Here is a 22,837-nt window from a genome sequence, read left to right on the forward strand (position 1 = left end):
TTAAAGAGTCTCCAACCCTACAAAGTTTTTAATTCTATTTAACTTTATAAAGATGTAACACCAAGGAAAAGCTCAGGGTATTTATACAACATAATAAAACACTATATACAGCATCCCTGCCCATCTTTGTACATAGATACAGAGTTCCAATATATCTACTTAGCAGTGAGAAACATTCTTCAAAGTAGAGTAGAAGACAACCTGCCAAGCTCATTCTACTCATTTCATTAATAACTTTAACAATGTCCCAGATTTGGGGAAAAAAAAGAATTAAAAAAAAAGTCAAATAATGGAGTCAAATAATTTTCATCTGTTTGCAACAGAAAAAAAATAATTTACAGATAGCTTCAGCATGACATAAAACACACTGGATCGTCAAATCCATTTTTCAAGAGGGAACTGTTACACTGTGTTTTACAGACATTTCAGCTGTAAGAGAACATTCTATTAAAAAAAAAAAAAAAACACAACAGTTGTGATGTCACCAAGCATTGTAAGTGGAAATAGAACACATGACACATTGTAGAGAAAGTCTAAACATCTGTAAGCACTTATGTTCATAGACAGAGCCGTGCTGCAGAGTGGATGTGGTTAATTACCATTTGATATACTAGCCTTCAGCACACAGGAGATGGTGATGAAGGATAAGGCTTGCAGTCTGACCTGTGCCATTGTCCAAGTATAACAGACATTCTAGCCGGGTTTCAAGGGATCTTTCTTGTATTATTCCAAAGCCACAGATACTAAATACCTCACTGCAGATGGCTTGCGTAAGAGACAAATAGTTACAGTGACCAGAAAAATGCATAAAATAGGAAAAACTGAGGATAAGCACCTCCCAGAAAACTGCCACTGTCCAAGAGCATAAATTGAAATAAATCCCTTTTAGCAGGGTAAAGAAATAAATTTTTATTTGGTCATTCAGAGCGGTTAGGTTGGTGAACGACTATTTCTTAATCACCGTCTTTTTGTTGTTGTTCTGCTCAGTGCCCACATTTCTGAGTCTTAAGATTTTCTCTCTAAAAAAGGAGAACGACTAAAAAAGTGTTTCAAGAACCATTCCTGAAATGATGCAATACATTGAGGAGTCCCAGGACATTTGTCATGCAGCTGTAGAATCTGAGAGGCAACTGACATGAGCAAGCATCGCCCCCTTGTGCTTCTGCTCTGAAAATACTTTTCATTTTGTAGGTAAGCTTCAACTGCAAGAGTCCCAACAGAAAGGACACTCAACACTGCAAAATGATAAATATAAAACCAGTAACAGTCTAGGGGGGAACTAGGCTCATCGCCGTCTGAATGCACGTGATATCCTCCAAGCGTTGGGCTCCTCGTAGCGGTTGTAGAGGGGTTCAAGCCGCTGCTGCTTTTTCTGTTTGCTCAGTTTGGTTGGGTCGGAAACCTTGAAGAATGCTGGTGCAAATTCCACCAGCCAGCGTGGGTCAATAGTTGTTACTTCACGCATGTACTCCTTGGTGGTCAGCACTAGCTCATGATACACCACCCTGTAAAAAGAGAGCAACTTGGGATATTAGTATTTCCAAACAAGAAGAGGCACGGCAAGTGCTGCAGTATCTAAGCTCACCCTTTTTATCTCTGATTCTTCCCTCTTTCAGCATAAGACTCCTTATAAGCTCTGGTGCAGGCTATATAAGAACTATCCAGAAGAGTCATCATCTTTTTCCTCTCCTACCTCACACCTACTCTTCAGCATAAAGCTGCTCTCTTCTGTTTAAAACGATTCATTCTCTCCCTCAACATTTCAACATTGAAACTCCATTCCACAAGACAGGAACACAATCACAAGGCTTCAGTCCCAGCCTTGGTTTGAAAAGTAAGTCTCACATCTGCACAGGCACAGATTTTAGCAGCAGAAAGAGCCAAAAGCAGACTTGAAACTTTTCTCACTCTGCTCCTTGCTGAGAAGTCAGCAGCCTATACTTCAAGCTGTATTCTACAAATAGTGCACACCATCGGCTTCTCAGTTAGAAAGTCTGAACTGAAACAGAATTATGTAACAAGCCCTTCCTTACCATTCGGGCTGTCTGTTGAAAAGAGCACTGGATGGGTGGATATAGACCACCTGTTGATCAATGAGTGTCCGATAACCCTCCTGGGGATCCTTCTTTGCAGCATTTCGGAAGAAGCCGCTGCAGATGGCCTTCTGGACTCGAACCGTTGCCTTGCCACAGGACACCACATCCAGCTTGTGTCTGCCAGAGAAGAATTAGGGAGAAAAAAAAAAAAATTAGAGTTCTCCACATTCAGGTAGAGCTACTAACAGACTAATAGGTTTTGTTTAGCTACTATGGTATAAGAACACTAAGAAAACAGTCAGTACTCATCCTTTCGGATGTGCTCACCTGTCCATAATGCCCAACATCTGCTTGCGGATGTCCTGTGCCCTGCGTAAGGACCGGGCTTGGATAAAATTTTCATAGCACCAGGGATTTGAAAACTTATTGTTCTTCCAGGAATTGTAGACAGCCAGCAGAGTGAGGTGGTCTCCTTCCGTCTGGTGGAACTTGGCTTTCTTTTGATCAGCAAGTGCTTGTTTATCCTAACACACAAAGTATGCATCCATCAGATACCTACAGACACTGACTCCTCATCACCCATACCGTGCTTTTTTAAGTCTACCCAGAAACAGATGATATAAAACAGGGAAGATGACACAAAATTGAGTGGTGAATTACTAAGGATTACTGAGGAGCATCTAAGTGTCCCTGGGACAGCTCTCACAAAGCCAAACCTACGCTTGTATGACAGGAAAGCCTAGAACTGCCCTTGCTGAAGCCAGACTTGCTGTAGGCTCCCTGAAGACTCTCACAGGTGACAAGGACCTGACCAGGAAAGATGAATTCTTTTTTTTTTCCCCTCTCCTCATTTTATTTAATTTCTGCCCCTCATTTTGAAAGAGCACTTCAAAGGAAACTAATCACTTATACCGTAGGCAGTACAAGCGTGAATCAAACTAGGCAGTTTTATTGCTCTTGAAGCAACCTCAATGACTAACCATCAAAGGTACTGAAGCAGTAGCTTTGACCCCTCCATCCCTCCTCACTTGTCCAATCTGCTCATAAAAAGTTAATCAGACACTGTAATTACATAGTCTGTTAATTTCAATTTTGGTCTAAGTTGCAGCAGGCCATCATAATGAAGAAATAATGGTTACAAGAAGAGTCTGCTGTGAAATAATACTACCACAGCACAATCTGCTGCTTGCTGACTTAAAAGTAAGAACGAAGAAAGAGAATGCCAAGCTTCTAACTTTCATCTTCCCATCTGCAAAGTAACTACCAACATCCATAGCTACAAGGTGTTTATCCAAAAGGTACATCAGGTACGTAATGTATGAACCAACAGTCTAACCAAGCCACAGGTTTATTTGGGTAAATACACTCGCTCCTTAAGACCTGAGGCAGGCAACAGAAAACACAAACTGTAACAATTCTTGGCTGCACTCCTTACCTTTGGCCTGTAGAACACATTCTGTACAGACAGCATGGAGACTATGGTCAGCATTTCCTCGCTGCATCCCAGATGTACAGACATGATCAACATCTTGCACAACATGGGCTCCAGGGGGAATTCTGCCATCTGCAAGAAAGATGTTTCAGGGTACCCTCTCAGAAAAATCCCGAGTTCCCTCTGCAAGAGAGGAAAACTCTTTCTTCCATGCTTTCTTATCAAAACAGTGTGCTTTACCCAGAATAACTTTATTCAACATGAAACAAATTATATACACACTCCCAAGGATATCCCAATACTTACAGGGGATTATTTTAGACAAATACATTTGCTTTTATTAGAGAAGTAATACCTGCTCTTTAAAAAGCAAAGATACATAACAACTACTTCCCTGTCATCCTCTAAACACTCGCAACCCAGCCAGCACTATGAAGCATTCTATTTAGCCTACCCTGCGCCCAAGTCGAGTGAGAAGTCCTTCATCATCCAAAGCTCCCAGAGTGTACAGCTGCTCCATGGCAGTTATGAGAGTTTCCATTGGGGGAGCGTCCATAAAGTCAAAGGAGAGCAAATCATTGATGCCCATGGCCTGAACAGAGGGAAGGGAGAACAACCAAGTTACAGCACTGAGGAGAAAGAAGACACTGAACTCAACACTTCAGGTAATCTGCACTGGCCCATGGCTTTCACCTATCATTCGGTTTTCTGGTTTGTTTCTTCAGTACTGTTCCATACCTCTTGCAAGCAAAATAATTCCATCTAGGCAACATATAGGTTCAATGATGGATTTGAGGACTTCCTGCCTTGTAAATAAGTGTGACGTAACAGTCTCACTGGACATTAAGTATGTCTCCAGCCTTCCCCTTTCCCAAAAGAGGAGAAAGACAGACATTTCCCCAGCTTCCGTGTACTGAGTTAAGGTCCCATTTGTGGGCACTCAGAAGGATGATATACGCTTAGAAGATGTGTATCTTTGGGGAACAAAACCCACTCTAAAACAGTGTATTTTATCTGTCCATGTTTAACAGAAACATACCTTACACAGGAAACGCACACTGCTCATAAGATTCCTGTATTTCAAGTCTCTTGCATCTAACTGTTCTGCTCAGCTAAGACTTGTAATTTAGGTGGATATTCAACACTAAAACCCTCAATAGAAAAATGCAGGAGCAAGCTCAGTGCCTAAGAACTGCATGTGATGCAATCTCCCTTTCAAAATACCTCTGTTCACTAGGAGGATCTGAGGCTTATAAAGACAGACTAATTTATTGAAAGGCTAATGATCAGGCTGGCTTGCCAGAAGTCAGAGAAATACCCACCTTCAGGGAGAGTACTGTACTGGCCAAATTTGTTCTCTGGATTTCAGGCACATTGGTGGTTAGCATTTCATCTCGATAGGCACGCTCTGTATACAGCCTATAGCATTTTCCTGGCCCTGTTCTCCCAGCTCTTCCTGCTCGCTGCTTTGCTTGAGCCTAAAGATAAAGAAAAGAATCTCAGTGAACAGGTGTAAACAAGTACAGTTGAAAACAAGTCAAATGAAATGATTCATTAATCACAATTTTATTTGTATTAATAGAAAAATAGATTTCAAATCCAACCAAAGAAAGTATTGTGTTCCTTCATATGGCCTCAAGGAATCTCAATTGCCTTATTTTGTTTTCATGTGCTTGGACATCATCAAGACACATGTTAGCAGCAGGAAAAAGAGTGTCAAATACAGAATGCTCACCTGTGAAATTGGTGTAACAACCAGCTGGTCGATTCCAGTTTTGGAGTTGTAAACTTTCTGCTTTACAAAGCCAGGATCAACCACATAATATATTCCATCAATAGTAAGCGATGTCTCAGCAATGTTAGTGGCAATGACAACCTGCAAACAACAGTGATTCAGTAATCAGTGCTGTGTTTGGCTGGCAAACCAAACATGCTGCTCAACTTGAATAATCCATCCTATGTGACATAATCAGTTAACTGTAGATGATATAATCAGTTCACTGTAGATTCAACTCTAATTGTTTAACATTAAAAGGAAAAATGTACTCAGGAACTGAGGAACAGTGAAAAGTTATCTACAGTCAAGAATGGAGAGGTGTTAAACCTCTATCTACCTTTGTTTTAGATTTGGACAGTATGGGAAGAGAGTATAATAAAATTTGTAATTAAAAGTAGGTGAAAGATCATTGTAAGTTTGTACACAGGCTGCAGTGATTTCAAGGAAAATTTCTGCCTATCATTTAAACACAGTCCATATTGATAGAAAAAACTTCCACAGACTGTATCTCTAGGCATTCATTAGCCGTCTTTTTCTTTAAAACTACCCCACTTTGTCTGAAGCGGTAACTAAGAATGAGAAGTACTAAGAAAAAAAAAAAAACAGCACAAGATGAAGCCACACTTAGCTGAAATTACCTTTCTGCTTCCTGGTGGGGCTGGGTCAAAGATCCTGGTTTGCATTTCACTGGGTAAAGCTGAATATACTGGCAGGATTATTAACTCTGGAACATCAGGTCCTAGAGATTTCATCCTCTCATAGAGGATCTCACAGGCAGTGTCGATCTCTTCCTGACCAGTTAGAAATACCAAGATGTCACCTACACGGAAGTAAAACACACACAGAATCAATTCTGCTCAGTACAGCTCCTGCATAACCAGCCCTCACCTCTTCCATTTAAAATGAAGAGATCCCCACATTTGCTAGCACCTGGGCAACAATTTTTAGCCAGCGGCAACAGTGCCAAAGGCACTATTTTACTCCTGCTTCTGACACACAATCAGTGACTCAAGAAGACCTCACTCTTAGGTATTAGAGTCCCTGAATTACCAATCACCCTAGATTCACCATCCCTCATTCACTATTCCCCACTCACCTGGTGGTTCTGTTAAGTGGATCTGCATTACTGTAATCAGACTAGCATCCAAATAATCTGTCTCTGGCTCTTTTGTGTACAGGATTTCTACTGGGTATGTTCTGCCAGGAATTGTGAAGATTGGAGCTTCATAGAAATACTGAGAGAATTTCACAGCATCCAGTGTCGCTGACGTCACTATCAACTTCATATCCTGCCGTTTCTGTACCGTCTATAGCAGGAAAGAAAGTTCTCTGGTCACTTGCTGTCTTTGGGACTATTAATACATAGCATTTGACTTCAGTCAAAGCAATACTTCACATTACAAAAAGAATTATGACCAGCTATATCAGGCGTTTTGACAGATTCCAAAACCTCTACAAGTAAAACAGACAGCTCATTCCAGCATCCATAATTTCAAACAATCAACCACCAAGGTCACATTTTAAACCTTTCTCGGCAGCACCTATCAAAGAAAGCCTTTGTCAGAGAAGGAAGGAAGAGCAAAGCAAGAACATTGATCTGCTCATCCATCATTACAAGCATTCTGGAGTGCCAAAGCTCATTGTTTCTGTGAATTTTGCTTGATTTATCTTCACCCAGCAGCTCTTTTTATGAAAATCCATACTACAGATCCTTAGGAGTACTTGCTTTGCTCCTGAAGAGACTCTTAGAAAACATGAATGAACTTGACTCGTGTGACCTTGCCTCTCCTGAGGGGCTCCTACCCATACATAGCATACAGAGGACACCAAAGCAATAAAATCAAATGCTATATTACCTTCTTCAGGAGTCCAAAGAGCACATCTGTATGAATTGTCCTCTCATGGGCTTCATCCAGCATGATAATGGCATACTGGGTCAGATCAGGATCTATCAAGCACTCCCTCAGTAACATACCGTCTGTCATGTATTTGATGACAGTTTCAGGGCTAGTGCAGTCTTCAAATCGAATGGTGTAGCCAACCTAGAAAGAAGAGTTGAATACAAAGCAATGCTCTCTTATCACATCACAACTTAATCTACAGAATTAAGTTATTAGCACCATTAATTCCCAGTTTCATTATTCTGACAGATCATTTTTACAGCCTACATGGGAAGAGACATGTGGACATGAACAAATAAACTAGCCCCAGCACCGATTTTTCCAACTTTTCTCCATGCTTATTCTGGCACATTCTTCAACATGGAGATTTACCTCTTGTCCCAAACAGCAACCAAACTCCTCTGACACCCTCTTTGCTACAGACATCGCGGCCACTCTGCGAGGCTGAGTACATCCGATCTTTCCTCTTGATGTATATCCTGCCTCAGCCAGGTACTGGGTAATCTGGGTTGTCTTCCCAGACCCTGTCTCTCCAATAACAATCAGAATCTGGTTGTCATGCACAGCCTAAAGAAGGTCATAACAGATACACTTGTTAAAATTTAAAAACCGAGAACAAGAATCAATAAAGTATAGTTCAGACTAGACTGAGTACCTACTGCTCTTCCTCCAACTGACCCATACCAAAAATGATACAAGCAAGCATTCTCACTGACCAAGCCAGCAAACTGCTCAATCCCTTAGCTGACTCACCCCTTTGCCCACGTGATCCTAGTTTCAATTTTGATTTACATTAGTAAATACCTGGAGCTTTACTAAAATATACAAACACACCCACACAAGTCATTTAAAATAATTACTCTAAGCTACAGTTCCACACTTAAAATTATCAAGTGGCTACTCATCTGTTAACAGGCTGGAACGGTATTTATATTAAATTACTGCTTGTTCAAACAAGAATGACATTTCAAGAGACTTACTTGTATCAGCTGCTCCTTCAGTCTGAAGATTGGGAGACTCTCTCTCTGCTCAATGATAGAAAGCTGTGTCTTCTTACCATAAGAGGCTTTGTTGCCACCAAATGCATGTTTCTTCCACTCTGGGATATCATTGGGCATCATCCCAATACCTCGCATATTTGCAGCTATTTGTCTTCCATCCACTAGAAAAGAAACAATTTCATCATCACATTAGGTTTGTGCAGCACAGATCCCAGTGATCCTGCTCCTAACACTCCATTATCCTTGCCTTCTACACTTTTCTTGTGCATTTAAGTTTATATATTTTCTAAGTTCCTACACATACGTTACCTCTATTACACTAATTTCCATGTTAAAAAAAAAAATGCTTTGCCATCCATCTTGCTTTTTGGTAATGAATCTTGATGGACAGCAGGATATACCTGCATGTTCCCCTGACACTTCTATTTTGCATCAGCAAAGACAAATTTCTTCTTTATCTCACTTTTAAAGTGAGGCAGAAAAACACATTATCATGAGCTAGGCGTTATGGTATTTCTCCTGAGTTGCTCAATTACCCCAAAAAATGCACAGTTCATATTCAGATGTGTTCAGTCATACCATCAGGGAGAGGATCCACCCAGTGTGTGTTGAGACCCATGGGAATAGAATCCATCTCTGCTTCTCTTTGTGCTTGTTTAAGTTCTCGTCTTTCTTTAGCTAAAGCACTCTGCATCATTGCAGCCTGGGACAAGGAACCATCCGGATTCTGAAAAACAAAAAAAAAAAAGTTAAGATCTCAAGTACTCCCAATGTTTCAAATTAAATTTTCTTTCTGTCACCACTGTCCTTTTGAAGTTTAGAACATTTTGGTTCTATTGCTCTATTTCACTGTCACCAGCTAAGTATGAACATGAGTTTGTAAGTAAAGAAAGGATCTTGAGTTCAGTGACAACATTTTTCAGTGCTCTAAGTAAATGTGCAAGTGGAAAACTGGTTATTAAGTTCCCAAATATTTATTTGATTAAATCAAGTATGCTATCTTTAGTCTTGGAAATCTCTTACCTTTACTATTTTGATGGGACTCATATCCATGCTTTGTTTAGTATGACCTCGAAGGAATGGTGGCTCTTCTTCAACTAACTCAATCTCAAGATCCTCATCTAAAATCCAGAAGTGACAACTTTAATAGAAAGGTAAGCACCTTCTTCCAGCTACACAATAACAACAGTACCTCTTCAAATAGTGCTCCCTGTGTATTCTTAATTATCACATAATTAGCCAGTGTTAAAAATGAAAACACCATATAAAAAAATGCACAGATATTTGATGCATATCCAAATGTAAGGCTGGAGCAATCCTAGTTCCAAACGTTTAAGAAATTGTGATTTGTTTCACATCCAATCTCTTTTTGAATCAGAACATGTCCAGAAACAGAAAGCATACACAACAATAAGACTACTCGGAAATACTACCTTCTTCATCATCGACTTTAGGAAGAATCCCAGTCTCCTCATCAAAGTCAGGAAACTCTTCCTTAGAAAGCACGTTAGCTGCAATCATCTGAGAACAGAATGAATAAAACATGAATTTAAACCAAAGAATGAACACAGCTTACGCCCATGATGTCTCAGTTCTAATGATATTACCAGACTTGCATATCAGGAACAAAGGAACATTCTGATTTCAAGAGGGCTGCACTAATAACTAAGTATCACTAAACAGGGATGCCCCAACTTGCTGTGATCTCTGGAGACAACTTGGTCCAGCCTCCTGGTCAAAGCAGAGCTAAATTCAGAGTCAGAACCACGCTAAAAGTCCCAGTTCACAGGAAGACAGCAATTTAGATAAGGACTAAGTTAAAGAAACAAACAAGGAGCTGTATTCTAGTCCACAAAACTCCCTAACAATTTTACTGAGCGGCATCTTATTTCTCCTCAGTACAAAACATACCTGTTTTATTTCCCATTTCTCTGGGTCTGAAATTCGGGTGAGGCGTTTCCGTTCCAGGGTGTCATCCTCCACCTCCGGGGCATTCACCAGGGACAGGTGGCTGGGTCTGTCTGGGTTTCTCATTGAAGTTTCTTCATTGGTTTCTCCAACCAGGTTCCTCCTCCGGTTTGGATTCAAGTCTTCCCCAGTATCTTGATCAACATCCTACATCAGATCGATTAATCAATTAGCTCTACCTAAATTTCACTTGTCATTAACAGCAGCAATTCCTCAAACTCGAAAAACTGAGTGTGTTTCTCAGAAAGAATACTACCAATGACAGCCAATACATTAAAAAATGTTATTTTGTGTTGTGTTTTTTTTTTTTTTTCTTTCTAGTATTACGAGCCGAGTACATCCCAAAGCCTGGGACACTCTGCCTTGGCAACTGCACCGATTTCATTCAAAATAAAACGCTTCTCTCCTACAGATAAAGGAAGCCAAGCATAGCAACTGCCTGAGGTTTGACCTCTCATGTCACTAAGTGACAAGGCAAAAAATCCTGTTAGTACTGTTACATCAGAAACACGCAAAAAAGAACCTAAGGAAAATGAGTAAAAAGTAACAGATCACTTAGAACTGTAACACATACTTAATAAGTGTATAATATTAAAAAAAAAAGAATAGAGATTACAGGATGCCCAGTGCCACAGAACACATTCTATACCTTCATGCTCAGGCTGGTTTTGGATCCAGTAAAGGATAACACTTTGACTTTTACTCTTTGTCCTTTGCTCACAACATCGGCAACGTTGGCAACCCGTCCTTCTCTTCGAAGCTCTGAGATGTGGACCAAGCCCTCCCAACGCTTCCTGTAGGTGAAACAGAGAAACGTATGACATTGACCATTATCACTCATGCAGTCCTTTAGATCATTCAAAGTCTAGATTAAAGTATTTTGTTGTCAACTAATTGTGTACATTCATACACTGTGTTTTTTTCTAAGGAGAACATTATCTGCTGTCAGACTTATTTTGCTGAACCAGATCTTCATTCTGGCATCAAAACTCATCATGTTTTATTATAGTATCATCTTTTTAAGACACTAGCAGAAAACAGAACACCGATGGAGCAGTACCAGATTTGCTGTGAACATCACAACATACCTTAGTCCTTCCAGCTGCACAAAGCACCCAAACTGCATTATACTCGTGACTTTCCCATTATATATGTCTCCGATGGAAGGCTCCTCAGGTGGTGGACGGTCTATGTGCTTGTCCCTCCATCTCTCACTGCCTTTCTCGACATACTTCTCTCGATCCCTCCGGTCCCTACTAGGACTCCGACTCCTGCTCCGTGAGCGGTATCTGGATTTTCCCCTGTTCCTATCCCGAGTCCTTGAACAAGACCTAGAGCGAGATCTGTGCCTTCGTCTCCTGTCCCTGCTACGGCTTCGGCTTCTCCTCTTCTTCTTTGTCCTAACAAACCAACATTACATATTTGCATGTAAGAACAGAGCAAGCAGGCAATATTAACTGCCAATGTCCATCCCTCAAAGATATTCTAGAACCATACCGGTGGTCACTGTTCCTCTGTTTGCCTTGCCTGTCTGCACTAGGCATCAGAGCTTCAAGTTCTTTAAGCGCATCAGCTGCCACTTTCACATCATCTTCATCCAGCATATTCTGCAAGAACAGAGAATCATTCTGTATGAAGGCTGATAAGAAGTCACAGAGAATTAACCTACAGAACAATATCATCCATCCCTATTAAGAAAGAATGCAAGTTAAAATAAGAAAAGATGAAACATGAAGGAAAAATGGAATTATGGTCTTACCCTTATGTTGGGATTGTCCGGCCTGCAAAGAGCTGGAAACAACTCCTTCAACCTTTCCTTTTCTGATTTGGGTTTGACAATGGTCTCTGATTTTGAGGTTAATAAAACAAACAAGCAAAAAATAAATAATTAGAAGGTCCAAAATGATCTATCATCAGCTTTTCTGTAATCAAATGCAAAGCTTAACTTTCATCTGAACGCAAAGTTAGATACAGATTTTACAGAGATTCTCTTCAACGATGATGTTACTTTCCTACAAACACAGTTATGCATGAATCTATGAAATATTAAATAGTCTGAGCAGTGTGCTCAGTGTGTTTTTTTTTTTTGTATCTGAACAGCTTTCCTAACCCACCACTACTAACAGAGTCTTCCACATGCAACAGAAGGCTATGAAGATCTTGCCTTATAAGATTAGGATTTGTACTGCATTGAGCTCATGCAGTATGGCTAAAAAATACAAAAGACTTGGAATTATGTTGTTTTTGTAGCTGTTTTTCCTTTTTTACACCTAACTGATGAAAGGGACAAGATTACACACACACCTTTACTTGTAGTTGGTTTTGATGGAGGCCGCATTGTCTGTATGAGACGGAGCAAATTACTAATAAGGGAATCCTGCAAAATTTAAAACAATAGGTTAAGAAGCATCTGCATTACTTTTGGTCATTCTTACAAAACACAAAATAGAGGTAAATAGGGCAAAAAAGGCTCAGCTCTTAAGATGTTCACTTTAAAAGAGAAAAGTGTTGCTACATTTTGCTTACACCCAAAAAACAATATAACTTGAATCTGAAAGTGATTAAGATAAATCAATTTAAGTGATTGTTCCACTTATTCTTTAAGTATTTAAGCCAACTACAGTAGCTTCTGAGAAGCTCATTAACCCCGCATCTAAGTACCACAAAATGCTTTAAGCTAACACTTAACTCCAAGAAAATTTGTTTCTTCCGTATTTTATATGCTAAAGACAGGAGACAGTAAACAGCCTCAAAAGGAGGCTTCACAAAGACTGTGAGACAGGGAGGCTCAATCAGACAGGTACATTCAGATGCTAAACACTGCATGGTTTTCCAGGTGAAGAAAGTCAATAATCAGTCCTCACACCTCTCTCTTTGCCACACCAGGACAAAAACATGTAAGCAACACCCAGATCTCACTCACTGTGAACTCGGCACCATTCTTCAGAAGAACAGCTTTAAACGTGTCAAACGTAGTGTTTTTCTCAGCAAGGCTTATGACAAACTCAGCTGCAGAGAAGAAGCAGAAAGTAAATCAGAGCACAGGACTGGAAAGACTACAAACAGCAGGGCAAAAATTGTTCTGTGGCATCCGGAATATCGTCTCCACTTCTGGGCCCCTCAGTTTAAGAAGGACAGGGAACTGCTTGAGAAAGCGAAGTGCAGAGCTACGAGGATGATTAAGGGAGTGGAGCATCTCCCTTACAAGGCTGAGGGAGCTGGGGCTCTGTAGCCTGGCGAAGAGGAGACTGAGGGGTGACCTCATCAATGTTTATACATACATAAAGGGTGAGTGTCAGGAGGACAGAGCCAGGCTCTTCTCGGTGACACCCTGTCCTGGTTTCAGCTAGGAAAGAGTTAATTTTCTCCTAGTAGCTGGTAGGGCACTATATTCTGGATAAGGACGAGAAGAATGTCGGTAACACTGATGTTTTAATTGTTGCAGAGCGGTGCTTGCACTAAGCCAAGGACTTTTCAGCTTCTCCCTCTGTCCTGCCAGCAGGCAGGCTGGGGGTGCAGCAAGAGCTGGGAGGGGACAGACCCAGGACAGCTGACCCAAGCTGGCCAAAGGGATATTCCATACAGGGTCATGCTAAACAATATATAGGGGGGCTGGCTGGGGTGGGGGGACCAGCTGCTCAGGGGTAGGCTGGGCATTGGTCAGTGGGTGGTGAGCAATTGCATTGTGCATCGCTTGTTTTGTATGCATTATTAGTGGTACTACTATTATCATTATTATTTTTTTTTCTTGTCCTAATAAACTGCCTCTATCTCAACCCACAGGCTTCACTTTCCCGTTTCTCTCCCCCATCCCAGAGATGGAGGAGGAAGGGTGAGCAACCGGCTGCGTGGTGCTGAGCTGCCAGCCGGGTTAAACCCCAACACACCCAGTGACAGGACAAGGGGCAGCGGGTGCAGGCTGGAACAGCGCAGGTTCCCCTTAAATACGAGACAAAACTTTTTAACGCTGAGGGTGGCAGAGCCCTGGGAGGGGCTGCCCGGGGGGAGTTGTGGGCTCTCCTTCCCCGGAGACATCCAAAACCTGTGGGACCTGACCCAGGCGTTCCTGCTGCGGCAGGGGGCCTGGACCAGGCGATCCCTCGAGGCCCCTTCCTCCCTCAGGCCCCTTCTAGGCCCTGCCGCTGGGATCCCCGGATATTTGTTTACATGGCGGCGCCAGGCCCGGCCGTGGCGCCCTACCCGCCGCCGCCTCAGCCCCACTCACCCAAATCCTTGTCGTTGATGCCCAGGTGGTTGTCCAGCTCCGTGCACACCTTGGAGACCAGCGACAGGTACTCGAGCTTGGCGAGCTCCTCCAGAGCCACCAGGTCCGCCATCGCTGCCCCCTCACCGCCGCCACCACCACCACTTCCGCATCCGGCCGGCGCCGGAAGCCGCGCCGCACGCAGCCTGCCCACACTGACCATAGAGAGAGAAGCGGGCGTGCTAGAACGCCTCGCGCCCACACTGACCATAGAGAGAGAGGGTCCTCCACGCTGATCGGGAGGGAACCAATCAGCGCAGCCGAAGGAGCGAGTGGGGCTCGTGACGCGTCTGTTGCTAGGCGCTCCCCGCCGCCGCCGCCGCCATGTCGGCCTTCCACTGGGAGGCGCGGCGCAGGCAGGCGGCGCTGGAGCGGCGGCTGAGGGTGAGACCGGGACCGGGACCGGGAGGAGGCGGAGAGCGGCCCCGGGACGGCACTCACCGCCCCCTCCCTGTTGCTTCCAGGCCATGGCGAGCCTCGAGGGCGACCCCAAGCACAGCCCCGGCACCGGCGTGACCCCGAGCCCGCCGCCCGGTGAGGGGAACGGGACCGGGAAGGGGGTGAGGGGAGCGGGGGGGCTCTGAGGCAGAGCGGCTCACGGCGGCTCCGGTCCCTCCACAGAGCCTCGGATGTCCCGCTGCTGCTGCTGCCCCTGTCACCGAGCACCCACCACCAGCGCCAAGCTGCCCGACCGCTTCACGGTAAGGGCCCCGGCACCCAGAGGAGTCCCGGGGAACGGGCGTTAATTTCTTGGTGTGACTCCTTCTGGGCTCTGTTTGTGGTTTTATTGTTATCACTTCTTGCTTGGTTTCAGTAGGGCTCGCGGCTCAGAGCGGTAAGGAGGCGGTTGGTGAGTCCTTTGTGAATAATACGGAGTCAGCCCTCAGCTCCGTCACACCCCGAGGAAACCAAAGTGGTTTTTCACGCAGTGCGGTGCTGCTGAAGGATTAATAATATCGTTGTTTCGCTTTTAGGCTCTGCAGTACTTGCAGCAATGGTAAGACAGGAGTAGGCTGCAGGCCAGAAGTAAGACCCAGGATCTCCATCAGAAGCGGACAAGCTTCGTGAATCCAGCACTACGAGTGTACAGCATTAAGGGGCAGTTTCACCACCTTCAGCAGTAAAAGCTAATCCTTAAGTAAAACATCACATCTCAAAGGGATCCTGGTTCTATCATGTCCTGTCCTTCCCTCCTCAGAGCCCTTTCCCACAGCCAAAATCCTATTTCTTGCCCGCAGAAGTGCTGTTGCCAGTAGTGCCAGACTCCAGGATTACTGGCTGATTACTCCAGGATTACTTAGCTGCTTGAGGGAGGAAGGTGCCTAGTTACCAGTTCAGTGAGATGACACAGGGAGGAGGAACACTGCAACAGCTCTGTAAGAGTTAGGTGTTTGGGAAACATGTTTTGAAGAAAGGAGCAGAGGTTTTCTTCTGACTGCACCTGACACCCTGCTCTGCCTTCCAGTGGGCAGAGAAAGTGCTCAGCAGTGGAGTTAAAAGTTTTGTCCCGAAACTCCCAGGCTACTATTTGACCAGGCAGCACCCAAACTAGAACCCGAGGCATACATTTAACTCAGCCATGGCATAGGGAACACTAGTGTCAGCACACAGAAGGCTGACAGGGCTGTTCTTGTAAAAGGCTCTTGGGTTGTCTTGCAGCTTTGCACAAACTAAAACACAGAAAAGGTCTGTTTCCTGACATTTGAGCAAACTATGCTTTTCTCACTCATGCTTGCTCATGTTCAGAGCATCCAGTGGCAAAGTGTACAGGAAAGCAATTCAACAAACAGCAGGTACCAGCTACCACATACCGCTAGCTGGAAAACAGCAAGTCTTCCACATTTTCTCACTGAGATGGATCCCGTTACAGAACAGCTGGAGGATGATCTTATTTTAAAATATATATTTATGTATAAAAAGACAAATCAAGGCATTGCATTCTTGCCTCCTACACCAGAGAGCTCAAACAGCAGGTATCAGAGTCACTCTCACGTGGTGTTTTGGCACGATATGCAGTAGGTTGTGAGTTTTTTTAAAGAGAAAAAAAAAAACAATATAAGAGAGACATCAGTCCTGTTTCTTGCTCCCATGGAACAGGTTGTGCAAGTGTCAGACACTAGTGATACAGATGTGATCCAGCCAGGTCTCACCCCAGTCCCTTTGCAAGTTGTGAACTATTAAATTCAGGACATCAGTACAAAATTGTGCAAGGAAGAAACAAGTAGGGTTAGACTAATTGGACACCACCTCTGATGGAGCAGTGAAACATGGCAGAGTGTGACACCCCATCCTCTGGCCACTCAGCTGTAGGGTCAGCCACGATAAGGAACTGAAAGAGAAAAAGCTGCAATCCAGGGGCAGTACAGTCCCAGTACGTTACCATCTTCACAAGGGAGATGGGAGCCTTGCCCAGCAAACACCAAGCCTCCTGGCTTAAGGCATGAGTTGAGAAGCAGCCCCACGAGTTTGTCTCCCTACAACTTGCCTTAGTGATGGAATACCCAGCACCCAAAAGCTCTGCCAGCCTGGCCCTGTCATGGTGGGCGGCGGTACAGTGCGTGAGGTAACGTAGCGTTCCCCCGGCAGTCCACGTACTGGTAGTCTTCAAAAGCCACCTGCTCCGAGTGACACAGGTACGTGCAGGTCAGGGTACCCCTGCAAGGCAAAAGCAGAGCAGAGCTGCACTTGGATTGTCCCAGGAAAGACTTATCATAATGCAAAGGTCCTGTGGTGAGCTTCCACTGCTGTCCTCTCCTGTCCCAATGACACAGCCCCAGAACGCAGCAGTTGAGATATCCTCAGCTCAATTTCACATGGTGGAGTGGAAAAGCATCTTTCAGACTGCATTAGTTTAAAGAGCTGCCTCAGGCAACAGAATACACAGAAGAGCCTGCTTTCTCCCGTCTTGCTCTCAGCACCTGCTGCTACAACATTTGGGGTCAGACACCCAGACAGAGTCCAGGCTGATTCCCAACAGCACCAGGAAAGCAGGCATAATCAAACTAGTAATTAACTTCCAGCTCTCGGACAAAGAGCTACTTCACAGCTACAATTAGTATTGTGGACAGAAGTCTGCCAGGCCTGCTTGTGACAGCTCAAGCTGTCACTGTTGCTTACATGAAGCCTGAATCCCAGGGACTTCTCACAGCAGCAATGGCTTTGGACAATCATCTCCCCCCACACCTCAGGACACCCATCTAGGTAACAGCATATTTGCACTGAAGGCAGTTCTGGTCTTAAAGAGCACTGACAGGCTGACCTTCTTTTAGAATGGTGTCCAAGAAAGAAACGCAGTTCACACACGTGTTACTTATAGCTCTGATCCAGGCAACACTTACTGTAGGTGCAGCAGAACATTGTGAACTCTGACTTTTGTCCAGGTGCAAATGTTACTGCAAGAGAAAAGAGAATTAATTTCATGGGAGCTGCCTGCACCATGCATCTCCTGTCCTCAGTTATTCCACTGTTGCTCTGCTTCCCTAAAAACATCTCTGTGCATTATTCTGACAACAGCTATGCAGGCAAAATTCTTCAAGCACAGCTCTTTCTATACCAGTAGATGTTTTTGCCAGTATAACACAACTGAGGATTTAGTAAGCACAGGTCTTGTATATATGCAATGCAAAGCCTGCCTGCACAGAAGCTTTGGTTACCATGAACTCTGCATAATTTGCTGGTTACTTGCAGAGAACTGTATTTTGCATAAGGTACAATTCCTTCAGCTTCTCACAAATGAGAGATTAGAAGTTTACAGCCTAGACATTGAACTGATACCATCGCCTCCTCATCAGAACATATGGAAAACAACATTGTTGAGCCAACACTAAGCAGAGAATAGAAAACAAGCTTAAAATGAATGTGCCAAACTTTTATCCGGATCGACTCCATGCAGTAAACTGAAAAGAACGTACTCACTGCACTGCAGACAGGATCAGTGCAGGAAATCTAGTCATAAAATGCCTACAAGCACTAGGGTTACTTAGTAATCAAAGGAAGAAGTCTTTATGAATTACTCACTAAGTGTTGTCATCCGATATAATACTGGCCACCGTGTAATAGATCTGAAGAGAGCAAGAAACAAGAACTAGTTACATTTGCATACAACTGAAAAACTAAAAATAGCCAGAGTTGGACTGTCATTAGGTGTCTTAAACTGCATTTCAATGCCTAATTCAATGCAATTATTAACAGTATGTAAAAAAATAATCAGAAATTCAGTCCAAAAAGACCTTAAGAAGGCCATCGAGGCCATACACATGACCTTCACAGTAAGGATGGATCAGCTGCACTCAAAGTGCTCCCTCCAGAGTCTTGTCTAAGAAGACAGATACGCCTTGCCAGAAGTTGGTATGGCTTCAAACCCAGCAACAGGTACATTCTTAGATCACACTTTCTGGAAGTGGGATGTAGGAAGCTCCATGTTGGGGGACTTTGAGTATTTGGGAGGTATATGACAAAAGAGTGGGTCAAGTGTGCAAAAAGGACCTCCCTGCCTAGGACATCCAGATTAGTTTAGAAGGAAATGCAAGAAACACCAGAGCTTACCTGGCCGCTCTGCAAAGGGCTGACATTCAGCAGGGTTTTCACACTGGTCTTCCCTACTACCAGGGACTGGTGCAAAACCTCTATGTCTAGTTGCACAGCAGTGACCAGGTAGAAGTTGCTATTAGTTATATTCAGCACATTCTGAGGAAAGAAAGACAAAAACCACCCTGTAGCAGGGCCACGGGCTATTGTTGCCAAGTAACTTCAAATGTGTTCCTGTTATGGTCTTACAGCAGCAGCACAGGACCACACAGTCCCTCTCAAGACACCAGAAATACACTCAGCCTGGCCACAGAGGTGTATATGCTGCAGTGTCTCCCATGATAGCCAAAGGGGTACAGCCAAAAAGCTCAAGGATGTGAAAGAAAAAGGATTCCCAGAATTAATCACAGTGCTGCTTCTACGCAGCCTCCTTTGGCCCCTTTTTGCGACCTGCTCGTATGCAGCCACACCTCTGATGCTGAAACATACTCCTGATATTACTTCCAAGCAGCCTGAGATTAAACTGAAATGGCAGGAATGACAAGACTGACATCAGCCAGCCATCGGCTAGCCAGCCTACACGGAGTGGCACAGGAGATAAGCAGGGAGCCCTTCAAATCTGTTTGATTGAGAGCTGAGTGAGCACTTACTGTCATGTTGAGGTATATACTGGTGGTATTGACATCAAAACCAATGGAGGAGGCATTCAGCCCTGCAGGCAGCACAGTAATGGAGCGAGGAAACAGGAAGAAGATACTGAGAGATGTCATCAGCAGGCAGATTGTCACAGCAAGACATACGTAGAGTTTCCTGCAAAATACCACCAAGGCCACAGTCACTCATGGTTTGTCACCCTTGTCACAAGCACCTGCAGCCCTGCTCCAGCTGAAAGCCAGGGGACAAGAGGAATACCAGAAAACAGAACTATTTGCCAGCTCCCAAACCACAGCAGAAGCAGGATAGAGTCCCACACAGCGGCATGCTGAATTAGAGCAGAGATCACTGGAGATCCCCAACAACTGGGCATTTCCTCCCCCACAGAAGACTGTCCAACACCTACTGCTGAAGACATTGTGAACTCTAAACTTACCGCAAGCCAGAGCACAAACAGCAAAACACCCACAAGACTGATGCTTCCCTCTGCACACAGAACAAACATTCAAAAAATGAGAAAAAGGATTCATTTAGTAGGACTTACGTTCGTCTGGGCTTCAGCCTCTGGTCACCATATGGAATCAGTGCCACCAGCTGCTCCTCTTGCTCTGAAAGAGGCAGCGACAGATCAGAGGTCACACAAGCAAATAAAGCAAACTGCATTGCAGCTTAATGTCTGCCCATGCTTACAGGTCCAATTTAGAAGGCAAGTGTGAGTTAATTAAGAGTTAAGCTTGGGCATTCCCAGCTTGGAACTGAAACAACTCCTCAGGAGCTCCTTAACAGGCTTCAAATAATTATCTAAAAGCAGCACTATCTGCTTTCCCACCCCATTCTCCCCCAGCAGGGGCACCCATGGAAGTCACTGGTGAACCAGAGATGAAATGGTTCAGCCAAGGTCTTTGGGCAAAGAGCCACATTCCTACCTCAGAAGTCTCTAAAAACACAGAGGCAGCATGCAGAAGAATTACATACCCCTGGGGATCCTTCCTGTTCCCTGGCACGTTGGGCAATTGACGTAGCTTCGACGTAAGATGCCTGCACCAAGCATGCCGGGTGTAGCAGAATCTCCTCCGTTGATGCTCGCATAATTGGCGATTTCATCTTCAGCATCCAGTTGCCCAGGTAAGATCAGCTTCCCTTCGCTCTCCTTTTGGGCAGATGTTTTCCAGAACTGTGAAATTTTTCCACCCATGGCTGAAGGAAGAATTCTGTGTCCAACACGAAAAAATGCATTAAGAACATTGCCTGGGTAAATCAATCTACAAGAGCAGCACCATCAGTGTTTACAGTAGGAGATCATGAGTATCACGCCATTTATATTCGCTAAGTTTCCTAAAGCACAGCTCTGAAGTTGCTTTAAAAGATGAGTGACTCTATCTTTTAAATATTCAATCTCCTAGACACTCTAGTTGCGGGAAAAAGTCTGAGGATGCCACTTACAAACATGCCAGATTCTTCACCTCATGGTATTTGGTAAAACAAGTGCAATGCTGACTCAAAGCACGTGAACATTTTAAGATAACAACGTCGCTCAGAAGTAGAACTCTCAAATTCTTGCCTAGTCTTTACTCACGTGTGTCCCCTTGGCAGTCCTAATCTAGCCTGAGTAAAATCAAATAGTACTCAATGTAAAAACATAAACTATCTTTAGATTCTGTAGCCTTACGTTATCTCTAAAAGTTAAAGTGGCAGCTGAACTCATTTTCCCAGGCTTCTGATAGTTAAATTCTCAGCTCCTAGTAATCCTCTCAACAGCATTAACGATACCAAGCAGAGAAAAGATGCATCTTCATCACAAAAAGCATCACTTAAACCCGGTTTTCTACTGGTGACAGTCTTTGCTGTAGGCAGTCTGGTTTCAGTGACTCAGAGGTAGGATGCTTAGCTTTGATACCAGCAGCCTCTACATTTGCCCAGATGATAGAGAGGCTTTGAGTGAATAACCCCTCAGGGCTCTATTACAAAACATACCAGGGAGGAAACATCACCACCTGCTAGTGGAGAACCACCACGAGAGTCAAAGTGCATAGAATCACAGGGGATTTATCGCTCAGCCCAGAAACCAGAGCATATCTGAGAGCTGATTCCAGGGGCAGCTGTTCCTTTCATAGCTGACAAAGGAAGAATCAGGATCTCATTTATCCAGGAGCAGGACATGGCTGCAGCACTGCAGAGCCACAGAGGAACCTTCCGCAGCCTTGAACCCCCTGGACTTGAGGAGGTTCTGCAAGACAGGTAACTCTGTGTGCTGCAAGGGGGTGGGGAACACTGAGTAAAAGAGAAGGATGAGGACACCTGAAGGATTTGGGCTTCCCCAACACGGAAAGAAGAAGGGCCCCGTTACCATAGGGACTGCGTTACAATCTCAGCAGTCTCTTGAACGCCCCAGGAAGCAAAGCTGCAGCTTCTCTAATCTCTCAGTTAATGTTTACCAGCTTTTTCAGAAACAAGCAGTGAGGAGGAGAAGTAACAGATTCTTCACACAGCTGGGACAAACAACCACGGAAGCTGGGAAAAGACTCACTTGTGTGTATCAGGGAGACCAAGTGCAAGCCGCAAGCAGGTGGAGAAGTTCACCTCAATCAGGTACTGCCCCTAGGCAGTCCTTTGGGTCTGCTCTAACCCACACACCCTGCCCCACACACCACTATCCTCAGGGACAGTCCTGAGGTCTGTCAGGGGAAGTGGAAGGTAACCAACAGAGGCAAGCTTTGATAGGGATCAGGTCCCCTCACCTTGAACCACCACGGGGGCGCAACGAGCTCCTGCAGGCCCGACTGCCCCTGCGCCATGGCCAGCCCCAGCCCCACTGTTCCGAGGGGGCTTCTCTGGGCCCAGCCCCACACTCCCCCAACAGCAGCCCCAAGCCCCCAGCAGCCCTGCCAGAGGCCACCGGGGGCTGGAGCTGCTTGGGGTCCCTTCCAGCCACCCCGCTTACCGGTCGCCCACCACGGGTGGCTGCTGAGCCCAGAGAAGCGGAACCGAAAGCAGCGCGGGGCGGGCTGCGATCCTCCCCGGAAGGGAAGCGGGGGCGGCCGCCCAGCTGGGGCCCTGGTGCTGCCACGGGGGAGTGAGCAGCTGGGACAGCCCTGTATGCCCACAGCCGAGACCGAGAGCTCCATCCAGAGCTGCTGCTTGTGAAAAGCCCAATGAGAGCCAGCCAAATAAAGAGCTTTATTGTCAGCAGAGAGAAGAAAGAGGTGGTTTTCTGCCCTCCTCCCCTTTCCTCCCCTTCCCCAAGACACTTGACTTTAAAATGTTCACCCTAAATAAG

At 44.6% G+C, this 22,837-nt stretch overlaps 2 protein-coding genes and 1 long non-coding RNA gene across 7 annotated transcripts; 1 reads left to right on the top strand and 2 right to left on the bottom strand.

The window, feature by feature from the left end:
• On the bottom strand, nucleotides 1–14,494 carry DHX8 (DEAH-box helicase 8). Its single transcript, XM_084496472.1, has 23 exons — nucleotides 14,341–14,494; nucleotides 13,039–13,124; nucleotides 12,420–12,492; nucleotides 11,875–11,960; nucleotides 11,613–11,722; nucleotides 11,204–11,515; nucleotides 10,765–10,909; nucleotides 10,059–10,262; nucleotides 9,581–9,668; nucleotides 9,171–9,268; nucleotides 8,727–8,874; nucleotides 8,127–8,308; nucleotides 7,519–7,713; nucleotides 7,102–7,287; nucleotides 6,342–6,552; nucleotides 5,884–6,065; nucleotides 5,204–5,344; nucleotides 4,791–4,946; nucleotides 3,923–4,060; nucleotides 3,472–3,600; nucleotides 2,364–2,560; nucleotides 2,034–2,213; nucleotides 1–1,505 (listed from the first exon to the last, which is right to left on the bottom strand). The coding sequence occupies exons 1-23, from the start codon at nucleotides 14,450–14,452 to the stop codon at nucleotides 1,286–1,288; spliced, it is 3,579 nt and encodes a 1,192-aa protein (XP_084352598.1). The 5' UTR covers nucleotides 14,453–14,494; the 3' UTR covers nucleotides 1–1,285.
• A 71-nt stretch (nucleotides 14,495–14,565) lies between these two features.
• LOC311422941 lies at nucleotides 14,566–15,541 on the top strand. 3 transcript variants are annotated; one of them, XR_014685541.1, is made up of 5 exons: nucleotides 14,566–14,763; nucleotides 14,844–14,913; nucleotides 15,001–15,080; nucleotides 15,194–15,229; nucleotides 15,354–15,541. It is a non-coding gene; the product is annotated as an uncharacterized lncRNA (long non-coding RNA). The 3 variants fall into 3 exon arrangements; XR_014685542.1 differs by having other exon boundaries at nucleotides 15,197–15,229; XR_014685543.1 differs by lacking the exon at nucleotides 15,194–15,229.
• Nucleotides 15,542–16,267: 726 nt separating this feature from the next.
• TMEM106A (transmembrane protein 106A) lies at nucleotides 16,268–22,737 on the bottom strand. Of its 3 annotated transcripts, XM_084496477.1 has the most exons (9): nucleotides 22,502–22,737; nucleotides 20,536–20,771; nucleotides 20,105–20,168; nucleotides 19,557–19,716; nucleotides 18,925–19,065; nucleotides 18,397–18,440; nucleotides 17,718–17,771; nucleotides 16,865–17,034; nucleotides 16,268–16,708 (listed from the first exon to the last, which is right to left on the bottom strand). In XM_084496477.1, exons 2-8 carry the CDS (start codon nucleotides 20,753–20,755, stop codon nucleotides 16,914–16,916), a joined length of 804 nt encoding a protein of 267 aa, XP_084352603.1. In that variant the 5' UTR covers nucleotides 20,756–20,771; nucleotides 22,502–22,737; the 3' UTR covers nucleotides 16,268–16,708; nucleotides 16,865–16,913. The 3 variants fall into 3 exon arrangements, with proteins under 3 accessions (XP_084352603.1, XP_084352602.1, XP_084352604.1); XM_084496476.1 differs by having other exon boundaries at nucleotides 16,268–17,034; XM_084496478.1 differs by lacking the exon at nucleotides 22,502–22,737 and adding an exon at nucleotides 22,299–22,438 and having other exon boundaries at nucleotides 16,268–17,034.
• Between the last annotated feature and the right edge of the window lie 100 nt (nucleotides 22,738–22,837).

This window comes from Aythya ferina (genome assembly GCF_964211825.1).
Source record: "Aythya ferina genome assembly, chromosome: 23".
NCBI lineage: Eukaryota > Metazoa > Chordata > Aves > Anseriformes > Anatidae > Aythya > Aythya ferina.

Coding starts and splice junctions, on each gene's coding strand:
- DHX8 (XM_084496472.1), bottom strand. CDS start 14,452: ATGGCGGACCTGGTGGCTCTGGAGGAGCTCGCCAAGCTCGAGTACCTG. Junction 11,516..11,612: donor CAGAGGAACAGTGACCACCG/GTATGGTTCTAG, acceptor TTGGTTTGTTAG/GACAAAGAAGAAGAGGAGAA. Junction 4,947..5,203: donor TTGTTACACCAATTTCACAG/GTGAGCATTCTG, acceptor CTTTATCTTTAG/GCTCAAGCAAAGCAGCGAGC.
- TMEM106A (XM_084496477.1), bottom strand. CDS start 20,755: ATGGGTGGAAAAATTTCACAGTTCTGGAAAACATCTGCCCAAAAGGAG. Junction 18,441..18,924: donor GCCCTTTGCAGAGCGGCCAG/GTAAGCTCTGGT, acceptor TGCTCTCTTCAG/ATCTATTACACGGTGGCCAG. Junction 17,035..17,717: donor AATGTTCTGCTGCACCTACA/GTAAGTGTTGCC, acceptor TTTGCCTTGCAG/GGGTACCCTGACCTGCACGT.